Source organism: Artemia franciscana, chromosome 15 (assembly GCF_032884065.1).
Source record: "Artemia franciscana chromosome 15, ASM3288406v1, whole genome shotgun sequence".
NCBI lineage: Eukaryota > Metazoa > Arthropoda > Branchiopoda > Anostraca > Artemiidae > Artemia > Artemia franciscana.
Window position 1 is genome coordinate 5,186,546 of NC_088877.1, and position 12,039 is coordinate 5,198,584.

General features: G+C 33.6%; 1 protein-coding gene across 3 annotated transcripts in view; it reads right to left on the bottom strand.

Annotated features, from left to right (window-relative positions):
- Window positions 1–3,497: 3,497 nt before the first annotated feature.
- LOC136035967 (glutamyl aminopeptidase-like) overlaps window positions 3,498–12,039 on the bottom strand; it is a gene marked incomplete at its 3' end in the record, with an annotated part of 124,519 nt that continues 115,977 nt past the window's right edge. For all 3 annotated transcript variants that reach the window (XM_065717863.1, XM_065717862.1, XM_065717861.1), the window contains 3 exon segments: window positions 3,498–3,744; window positions 5,828–5,973; window positions 9,971–10,044. In XM_065717863.1, the coding sequence (XP_065573935.1) occupies window positions 3,498–3,744; window positions 5,828–5,973; window positions 9,971–10,044 (467 nt within the window).

Consider the following 12,039-nt stretch of genomic DNA (forward strand, 5'->3'; position numbering starts at 1 on the left):
CTCGAGCAATTAACACCTGAAGCACCTTTAGGGAATTTCTCTGAGGCGTATGTACTCGACACCTTTCCGGATAGCTTTGCCATGTGAAGGTATTAAAAAATGTAATTCCAACTGTATCTTAAGTCCCGAATCCTTTAGCTTCTGTAACAAGGGGTTAGCGGCAATTATTTTTTCTAGAATAGTGCCTACCAGGACTAATTTTTCTTTGGTGTATTTCAGTTTAATAATAGATATCTTGGATAACGAGTATCTCAGGGCTTGAGCAGCAGAGTCCGCTTTAACATAAGCCAAAAAGTCCCACTTTGTCTGCCGATCTTCTACCCAGGGGTTACAAACCCCTCAATAAACCGTTTCTGACTTGAAATAGACTCAGTCTTTTCAAGGGCTAGAACACTAGAATGAGCAGTTTTTCAGCTGCCGGGAGCGGCGACAAATCGGAGGGCTGGAGTAAAGAGGCTTTGCATTGATCAATCATTGTTTCCAGCTTTAAGACACAATCATTCACACGGACTGTCAGGGAGGTGATCACATCTGTGGGATACGAGGGATTTTTAGAAATTTTCAATATCGTAAACCGGACTTTAAATTCACGGTAATTGTGTAGAATTTTTATCAGTCATACATATCATTGAACAGTACATAAGGGCCAATTTGAAACTTTCTTTCTTTCTATAGGTTTTCATCATAAGAAAAAGGACAAAGAGTACAACATTGGAGTTTACGGTCCCTACCAGCGGTGCTGATCTCCATTTCATTGCCCTTCAGCCAGGAATTGCAATGGGAGGGTAAGGGGCCAGCCATCCCGTGCTTTCACACATCCCTCCTGCTCACCTTCCCCATATTTCTCTAGGTACCCATTTAGAGCTGGGTCGACTCTGACTGAGCTTACAGAGTCACGTCACTGACCCCGTTCCAAACCAAAAAGCCAGCGACACCAAGACTTGAGCCCCGGTCATCACTGACAACAGATTTGAAGTCTAGCGTGCTAACCACTCCGCTAAGATGGCTGCTTAAAAATGGTATTCTTTGCAACACGGGGGATTGGATATTATTCCTAGAATACACAATATTATTCAGCTCATCATGTGCTTCACGAATCTGCTTACGAGTATAGAACTTGATGCCTGAGTCTTTCGTAATAACTTGATGCCTTAGGTAAGTTTTAGCGAAACTCAGTACAAGTGAAAATGTATACCAGTAATTTTCCACCACCAACAAATCACTCAAGCATATCTGAAAATTCAGGCAGGTCTTTACACAATACCAATATCCAAAATCAATGTCCAGGAGCAAGAGAAGCATCAGGACCCACTCATCCATTCCCTGCATTAAGGGTAGTGAAATAACAGTTGGTATCTACAACACTTGGGGTGGGTTCTCTTTCCTCTTCTGCTTGTTGCCTGAGAGATCTGCACAATACTGATAATGCATCTTTCGACTAAGGAATGTATATGGTGCTACAACTTCACTATAATAATATTATAGATGGCGTTGTGATATTGCAATATTACACAGCGTCGATTAGTGATCAAAGAGAAAAGCCTAAAGCAATGCTTGGAGGGAGAAAAAAAACACAAACACTGCCACGGCACATATTCCACTGCAATAATTCATCACTGTAATTAACGTGACTTTCGGTATCTAATCCTAGTTTGAAATATATAACTTCCTATTCTTGCAAACCTAGTTGAACTACAAGAGAACACTCCGCCTCGGCAATTCTCCACCATCCCTGATGGATACAGTGATGATTTACACCATCCCTGTATTCACCATCATTGTTTAATACTGGTTACTGAAAAAAAGTTGAAAAATCAACCTTCATCGTACCCATAAATCCGCAGTACTTGCGACAGCAACTTCACGAAAATGAAGGGCTTCTTGCAGCTACCAACATCAGATTGTGATTGTAACCTTTACATATCGTGAGATACAAGTGTTCATAAGACACTAATTCATCGTTCACAAAAATTATTCAAATGCTGCTCACTAATGTACGGTCGTTCAAACAAGAACCTAAATGTATTCCTGACAATTCCTCGGCAAAACCTCTAGCATATCTTCCTCAATTATTCAAGGCACACATATTTCAGGACCTTTTTTGACAAGTGTCATTAACGTAGCTTCCATCATCCTACTCTTAGTTTTAAGATTCATCTTCTTATTCCTCCAAAAATGTTCCATTGCAAGAAAAAAAATCACACGCCTTGGCTATTCTACTTTTCATACCTTTATTGAATCCAACAATTCTACAAAATACTGACTGTGAAGAAATTTAAAAAATTAGCTTTGGTAGAGCGCAAAAATGGGCAGTACTTGCAGAAAAATTTTAGATAAACGGACAAACATCCAAATGATATCCAAAAAAGGATAAACATAATAATGTATTCAGCCTCAAAACTATGTACTTGAGGTTTCACCATAAAAGACGTCGTTCCTGTAATTAAAGGGGAGCTGGCATTCCCGTCAGCACACATATTATACGCTTACTTCAAATATAAATGGGGTTCAGCCAAGCACGGATCCAGACTCAAGTTTCGTCTTTTTTTGTAGGTGGGGGTAGGGGGGGTATTTAAAAGGGAGAAGGTTTACATTTGTGAGTATAGATTACTATTTTTGGGCGAAAAATAAAGCTTTTTACGATTTGAACAGAAGCTGTGTTGTCATGGCCTAGCTTGATCTCATATGGAAAGGTCCATGAAACAATATTTGCCGCCAAGTGTGCAATTTTTGGACTATGAATTTGGATAATGTTATCAGATATTTCATTGCCTGACAAAATCTAGACAAGAGGTTTGACAAATTTCCCATCAAAACCATCTTTTCTGTATTTAGAGGGGAGCTGCCTCCCCCCGTCAGTAAACATATTGTAAACTTAGTTCTACTAATATTTCTACAAATGAATGGAGGTCAGGCACAAACAGATTCAGAGTGAAGCTTCTTTTTTTTGGGGAAAGGGGTATTTTAAAGGGAGGAAGTTCATATCTTTTAGTCTAAGAGACTCTTTTTTGGCTTAAAATATTTTTGAGTGAAAAAAAAAACTGCGTCGACCTGGTTTGATCTACATAGAAGAGCATATACAAAAACATTGTTTTCCAGGTTTAGAATTTTTTAATTTTTATTCGGAATTTTTAAATTTAATTTTTTACATTAATTTACGTGACAAAATTCCAGAAAAAAGATTCAACAAAGTCCCTATTAAATTTTTTTTTGTAATTAGATATGTGTTTAACATGTGTCATCACACGTATTGTAAGTTTAGTTCAAATACATTCCTAAAAATGGATAGAGGTCAGACAAGCACAGACTTATACGTTATGTTTCATTTTCAGGAGGGGGGCATTTGAAGGGGAGGAAGTTCACATTTCTGAGTATAATTGACAATCTGTGGAATAAAGATGCGTTAAATATTACATTTTTTTTGGAATTTCAATTTATTGATTGGTTGGAATTTTTCTGACTATGAATTTTAACAAGGTGAGCAGACATTGATTTACCTGACAAAATTCCAGACAAGAGGTTCACCAATGGGATTTCCAGAAATGTATTGAAGCACACTAAAATAGTCCTGAGATCTTACAAATGAGTCATTCTTCGCTAGAATTAAATATTGATTGATAATGTACGGATCCTGGACACTGGCCAAGCCCTGAAGCAATTTAGTTTTTTCTTGTACATCGGCCTCTTGAAGGTAGCGATCCCATACCGTTTTCCATATTTCTTCGTTTCCAATAGAAGACATCCCTTAAACAATAAAACAGAAGTAAAGGTAATTTTAGAATTCCATTGTTTAAAAAAAAAGTAGTTCGTAAAAAAACTAAAGTACTAAAAAACTTAGTTCGTCCGCTATATCATACATCTAGCTCTATTTAATGTTGAAGAGAAACCATATTATAATATGACTATGTTTATTTGGGTAAAGTTGGTTACAAATTTTACTTTCTTCGTTCATTTTGAATAAGACCCACTTTATCAAAAAAAAAAAAAAAAAAAAAAAAAAAAAAAAAAAAAAAAAAAAAAAACGAAATATTTGCGATTCTTGTTAAACAAAGGGAAGACCACAAGGAAAAATAAATGGAAAGTAGTCAATTCCAAACAATTTGATGATATGATGAATTAAATTTAGGGTTAAAAAGAGGATATAAAAAATGCTAATTTGATGATAAGAAAGATGTAAGTTACAGGTTTTTTCATCACTTTTCAAGTACACTGACAATATAAATGATATCTTATTGTTTTAATTGGTTAATCGGGAACTTATACAGAGGAAACTTAAGGGGGAGGAGGAGGAGTCGAAGGGGGAGGGGTTGATGGAGTCGCATTTGGAAGGTTGATGTTACAAAGGGGGTGTTGTGGGGAAGGTGATTGTTTTTTTCTTCTTTAAATTAAATAGTTTAGGATGCTTCTAGGAATGTTTATGTAGGGACTTAAAAAAAAAAAAAAAAAATTTAGCAGTTTAGGATGCATCTAGGAATGTTTATGTAGGTAATCGATACGCGTTAGAAAAAATAAAGTTTTTTCCTGTAATGATTTATATCTGTAATGATTTATATTTTTGTTTATTACATTAAATAAAGTTAAAACTTTGAAGGTTAAATAAAAGGATATTTATTCATAAATGTCGAATAAACTGGAAATTAAGTTCTTAAAGAAAAACACCCCCATCTGTAGTTAAGCAGTTTCTGAAAGTAATGGGTGCTAAATTCAAAAATGAAAAACATGGGTGAAAAATCAGAAAAGTAAGCTCCGAACCCATGGCAGCAAAGGACTTATGAAGATGTAGTAGTCTTCGAGAATCAACAGATTGTTAATGTTTGAATTTACATGGACGAATAGCGTTGTCAAATTTAATCAATTTAGTCTTGCCCATTTATTTAAATTGTTTTATGTAGCAACAATAACAAAAATGTGACATTGCCAAAAAAATTTCGTCAGCCCATGCCTTAACCATTCCTACTGAAATTTCTAAAACCTGGATCTCCAAAATAATTTGAAAATAATGACAATAACTAACGAAAAACAAGAAAAAGTCAATGAAGGTGAACAATTACGTTATAACCGTCCATATTGAACGAATATGGCAATTTTTGCTTTAAAAGGCTACGTCAGCCATGATCTAATCATTACTATAAAAAAAAAGAAGAATTTACCAGTTGTACATCTAACCTCAGGTTTGCATGCCGCCACGTTTCTTTACTACTTAAAAAAAAAATTACAAAAAAATTGGTCAAAGGAACTAAGTTAAAGCAAGAAAAAATCAATAAAGGTCGAAACTAGCGTAAAAAACGTCCATATTCAATATGTATTGAAATTTTTACTTGAAAACCCTAGGTCCGTCCATGCCTTAACAATTTCTAGTTAAGAAAAGAAGTTCTAGTCATAATTTTTTCTACTTTTCCAGCACATTTAATCTGCAAAATAATTTGATGAGAATAACTTACAGAAACAAGAAAAATCAATGAAGGTGAAAAATGGCGTATAAAACATAAGTATTCAATAAATATGGCAATATTCGCTAGAAAAACGCTACGTCAGCCATGACTAAACCATTCCTAGTAAAAAAAGAAGGAATTTACTAGCTTTATATCTAACCCGAAGTTTTCATGCAGCTGCAAAAAATTTATTCGCAGCAACAAAAACGTAAGTTAATCCTTGTCTTAACCATTCTCCGCTAAAAAAAATAGAGGTCACTAGTGGTATATCTAACCCCAAGTTTTCATGGAGCTACGAAAACGGCAGTTTTGTTCCCACTTTTTTTACAAATAAAATTGCAAAATAATTTGGTCATGGTAATTGAGAAAAATAAAAGTTGAAGAAAAAGGGTTACCATATTTATAAACAATTGTTCGTATATTTGGTGACAGATAATAGCCAGGATTTTGTATCCATTGTTGGAACCGATTAGTGGCAGCAGTAACAATGTCGTCGACATTTACGTCGCATGCAAAATCTAGAATTGTTGATCGCAACAAGCTGCAAAAGAACAATAAAATAATAAATAAAACAAATAAAATAAGAACAATAAAAGAACAATAAAATGCAAGTAATCTAAGAAACTCGAGCTATTATTACCAATGATTAGCCTACTGAAGTATACCTATTTGTGGAACAAATATTGTAAGGGCCGCGCACACATTTTTCGAAGTGGGTGAAAGAAAGGAAAAGGAGGGGAGAGAAGCTACAATTTTTCCAGGGGAGGGGGCTTACGATTAAAATCTTTTTTGTCAGTAACAAATCATATTATTTCCGAAAGGTGGCTTTCGACTTTTTAACCTTTGTAAATTTTACATAGCAGAAGGGAAGAGGGGCTGAAGTTTTCGGGATCTCTGCCAGGGAGACCTCCATGCATAAAGTAAAGAATAATAACAAAGAAGGAGAATCAGATAAAGATGCATAAAAGCAGGAGTAACGGAGAATTGATATTGACCAGTGGGTAAGGCTTGAACTAATGACACTGATACTGGGAAGAATCTTAGTTAATAGTTATGTATATTTGACGATCATCCCCTTTAATATACAACTTTTTTTCTACCTCTACATTGCTCCATAAAGATTTTTCTTTGTTCCAAACATAGGTGGAAGTCGTGTTCCAAATATAGATTCCAAACATTGCTAGAGCTAGCTGTGAATTAGTTTATTATACGGTGGTTCAGTTGCACAAGGGTTGGTTGTACTAGGGTTCCGTTTCACGGTGGTTTAGTTGTAAGGGGACTCCTTTGCATAGGGGCTCCATTGTATAGGGGTCCAGTTACACGGGTGTTCAGTTTAATGAGGTTGAGTTGTATGGGGGTTGAGTTACACAAGGGTTTAGTTATTTATTTTCCTTTCCAAGCTTCAAACACCACAAATGTTGTTCCATTTATGTAGACGCTCGTTATAAGAAAGAGCATAATTAAGAAACCAAGAAATGAGGTTGATTTTCAGCCTGTTGGAAATCAAGCGAAAGCAAAAAGGTAAAGTAGATATTTCGGCAAAGACCTCCGCCAAGTCGTCCTCAGTACTCAAGACAGAAAAATTAACGAACAACGAAAACCAAAAGTCACCAGCCTTTTGAAGTGAACTACAACAAGACCAAGAGAACACCCTCGTTTTTTTTTTTTTTTTTTTTTTTTTTTTTTTTTTTTTTTTTTTTTAAATGATGTGAATAATCAGTGTGGTCTTGGATTTGAACTTGGATAATAGATAGAAGCCAAATAGCGCAGATGAGCAAGACAGATGAGCATGGCAAATGGTTAAACACTTATATGTTTTACTTGGTTACTGGCCCCTATTCATGGGGGGAATACCAAATTTGAACCTCCAATCCACGAATTGTTTATTGTGACTGGTAAGTTGGTCTTTTAAAATTCAGGCAAAAACACTTGACCCCCCCCCCAAATAAAACTTCTTCTGGTGACAACAAACAAAAATCCCCACTTAGTTATGAACGGCTTGGCAAACAATGTAAGAACCGGAAAATGCATGACAAAGTGTGAGATGGTACATTGTCCAAATAAAAAACTACCTTTTTTCCATAGTTTAAATGTATATTATCCAGATTTATTAAAGGTATTCAGGAAGAATTTAAAGTTTATAGTACTAATTAGCAGTTTGGCCACCAGAAAGCAAGTGCAAAAGTACATTCCAATGAATATTGTTACACAACAAACGGAACTATTTCAACTTTTAGTTAAAACATTCTAACGAGTCTAAGTAAGGATGAAGTTCTGTTTTTTTTATGCATGGACAGACGCTTAGTTCCTGAGTACGTGAAGCAGGGTTTATAATTCCACCAATAGCGTCTGAAACTACAGAAATACAGCTAACAGAGTTCGGTACAAAAAAATTATTTGGTAGAGAATTGCTTACAATGTGTTTACTTTATTCTTACTGATAATAACCTTTATTAGAAAATAACTTACTTTATTCTTACTTTATAACTACTTACTTTATAACTACTTTATTCTTACTGATAATAACCTTTATTAGAAAATAACTTACTTTATTCTTACTTTATAACTACTTACTTTATAACTACTTTATTCTTACTGATAATAACCTTTATTAGAAAATAACTTGAGTTAGGTTTATAAAATAGTTGATCTAAACGCACAGAGTATTGTTTAACTTCTTAATGTTTGTTCCCTTTATGTTTATTGTATATAATATATTTAATTTATGTTTACTAACAAAAAACTTGTTACTTTGATGTAGGATCTTAAAATATCTGACTTGAAGGTACTGAGTAACAGTAACAAGTTACTGAGCACGTACTAGTAAGCAACACTAACACTATTAAACAATTTACTAGATGTTGACTACTTAATGTTTGTTCACTTTATGTTTACTGTTTACACTACGTTTAATCTATGTCAATTAACAAGAAACAAATTATTTTGAAGTAAGTTTTAAAAATATTTGATTCGAGGGTACTGAGTTACAGTAATAGGGTACTGAGCACACACTAGTAAATAATATTAACAGTAGTAAACAATTTACTAAATGTTGACTATTTAATGTATGTTCATTTCATGTTTACTATTTACAATCCGTTTAATTTATGTTTACTAACAAAAAACCAATTACTTTGACGTAGCTTTTAAAAAAATGTGATTTGATGGTACTGAGTAACAGTAATATCGCACTGAGCACGTACTAGAAAGTGATATTAACAGTAGTAAACAATTTAATTGATGTTTACTATTTAATGTATGTTCACTTTTTGTTTACTATTTACAATGTATCTAATTTATGTTTACTGACAAAAATCCTATTACTTTGAAGTAGACGTATAAAATATGATTTGAAGGTGCTGAGTAACACTAATAAGTATACTGAGCACATACTAGTAAATAACACTAACAGTAATAAACAATTTACTAGACGTTGACTATTCAATGTATGTTCACTTTATGTTTATTGTTTACAATCCGTTTAATTTATGTTTACTAACAGAAAACCTATTGCTTTGAAGTAGGTGTACAAAATATGATTTGAGGGTACTGATTAACAGTAATAAGTTAACTGAACACGTACTAATAAATAACACTAACAGTAGTAAACAATTTACTAGATTTTGACTATCTAATGTATGTTCACTTTATGTTTATTGTTTACAATATGTTTAATTTATAGTTGCTAACGAAAAAAACAAACAATTCTTTTATAAATATTTATTTAAAAAAAAATTAAACCAAGAATTACTAACTTGCCTAAGCGAGCAAGTTATCACTCGTAGCATTCGTTTCCTTCTTTCTACTATTTCTATAAGAAAACTCAAAGAAAGGAATTATTAATATGCCTTAATGAGCAGGTTATTTTCCTCATACCTTTTTTTTTTATTTTTTTTCTCAATCACCAGCTTTCCTAATTGAGGAAGTTATCACTTATAGCTCCTTTTTTCCTTTCTTTCTACTATTTCTATAAGAAAATTTAAAAAGAGGAAGTTATTGAGGAAGCTAATTGAGGAATTTATCACTTATAGCTCCTTTTTTCCTTCCTTTCTACTATTTCTATAAGAAAATTTAAAGAGAGAATTACCAACTTGCTTAAATGAGGAAGTTATCAGTTATAGCTTCTTTTTTCCTTCCTTTCTACTATTTCTATAAGGATACTTAAAGAGAGAATTACCAACTTGCCTAATTGAGGAAATTATCACTTACAGCTTCTTTTCTCCTTCCTTTCTACTATTTCTATAAGGATATTTAAAGAATCACCAGCTTGCCTAATTGAGGAAGTTATCACTTATAGCTCCTTTTTTCCTTTCTTTCTACTATTTCTATAAGGATATTTAAAGAGAGAATTACCAACTTGCCTAATTGAGGAAGTTATCATTTATAGTTTCTTTGCTCCTTCCTTTCCACTATTTCTATAAGGACATTTAAGGAAAAAAATACTAACTTGCCAAAATAAGCAAGCTATCATTTTGAGCTTTCTTTTTACTTCCTTTATTATTTTTCTGTAAGAAAATTTAAAGAAAGGAGTTACTAACTTGCTTAAGTGAGAATCGTCATCGTCCCAACCAATGTCCAGAGCTGGATCCGTGGCTAAAGATTTCAAATAATTCTGGAAAAGAAAATCATAATTGGCTGGTAATTTATTAGAACATTAAACAAAACAAAAGAAAATTAATCATAACATATATGTTAAATAAATTAATATTAATTAATAATTTATATGAATTAATTAATTTTTTAATAAATTAATTAATTGAATTAATTAATTAATAAATTAATTAATTTATATGAAAATTAATCATAACATATGATGAACAGTGTCTCTACTACCCCCAAATTTTTCAAGTTTCCCCAAATGAAAATTGGGCTCTCCAATACCTCCCAGATAATCAACATTCATAAATACAGGTACGTTAACAAGAAATAAAAACCGTTAAATTTCGTTAACATTAATTTTTGTGGAGACTTAGAGGACTGACAAGAGCTCTAAATAGGAGCTCTATATCTAGATCAAGAGGTCTAAATCACCTTAACATAGGTTTTTATTCGATTCGATTTGAGCATCATAAAAAAATAGATACTACGATACCTCCCCAAAATATTACCTCTGTAAATACACGAACGTCAACGCGAAATGCAAATCGTTAATTTTTTATAACGTTAATTTACGAGAACATTTTGAAGGAAGGCAAGAGCCTTATTAAGAATTACATTAAAAAAGTTTCTTAAAATAGATCATTCGATTGACTTAGAGCCCCCCTCCCCTCCCCACCCAAGAAAATCAAATCTTCCGATACGTTCCCAAAATATCACCTCCGTAAATCCAAAAACGTCAACACAAAATACAAATAGCTAATTTTTGATAACGTTAATTTATGGGAAATTTTAAAGGATTCATTTTTCTTTCTGGAATAGTGGAAGCACTTATGATGCGATGTAAAAGGCACAGTAATCGTAAATTTGAAACATTTGGTGTATAATCAGAGCGTCAATTCGAAACTATTTGTCATTATATGTAATTTAAATTGATTGATTTTGATAGCCATTCAATATAAAAGGCAAACACATTCAATCAATTTAAACTGATACTCCTAGACAAATAAAAAAGTGCAGGACTTTAGAGAACTCTACTGCAATACATTTCATCGCCATCTGTTGTCCCATGGATGAATAATACCATCTGTCGTCACCTGGCTGATATCTTACGTCTCAAAAAAAAAAATATCTTAAACCCTGGTTTCATTGTGATTAAAAACAGAACTAGCACGAGTAATTAAGCAATGATAAAGAAATTAATTCCTCAGTCCATGTTTGATGAAAAAATGGAGGCCCTTAACTCCGCTTTGAGCGTGGAAAAGGAATTTTGGAGGATCTTTTTGAGCGACTTCTATTCTACCGCCATTTTTAACCAAATGGGAGACTGCACAAATGGGCTGAAGTCTTCCATTTGTACGGTCATACGTGAGTTTATAACCTTCTGTTGATATACTGCAATACTTAATAAAACGGAATGCTTGAGCGCAGGAGTTTTATGTAGAGTCTCCGTTCCTCAAAAAAATGCAACACTGGACACTCACACAAAAGATATTTTGTGTGAGCTTCTCCTATGCAACTGAGCCCCCGTGCAACTGAAGTCTTGTGTAACTGAATCCTCTTGTAACTCTTGTGCAACTGAACCACCGTAATCAGTTTCTCAGTATTCTACAAACATGAGGAAACATCATTAGTTAAATCACAAATTAAAATATTTACATGCTCAACCTCGTTGGCATTGTTTACTTTTCAAAGTAATAATATAAATGCCTATCAAGACGATTCATAAAAAAGCTGTTTTGTTGTCGGACATCACAAACCATTAAAGCATGATTTATTCTCCCTTTTTTATGTCTGTTAATGGGGGTTACCTTCGCCCTGTCACTGTCTACAGGTCTGGGCGTTAATCCCCCAGAAAATACACCCATTCAGAAATACCCCCACTCATCTGCTGGTTGGTTTCAAATCGCTGTTGACTTAAAAAAAAAAGGGACTAGAACTCTCAATTTCTGATTAAACGAGTAAATGAGCCGGAGGTGAGGATGAGGAAGGGGTAGTCCCTTCCTGTAGA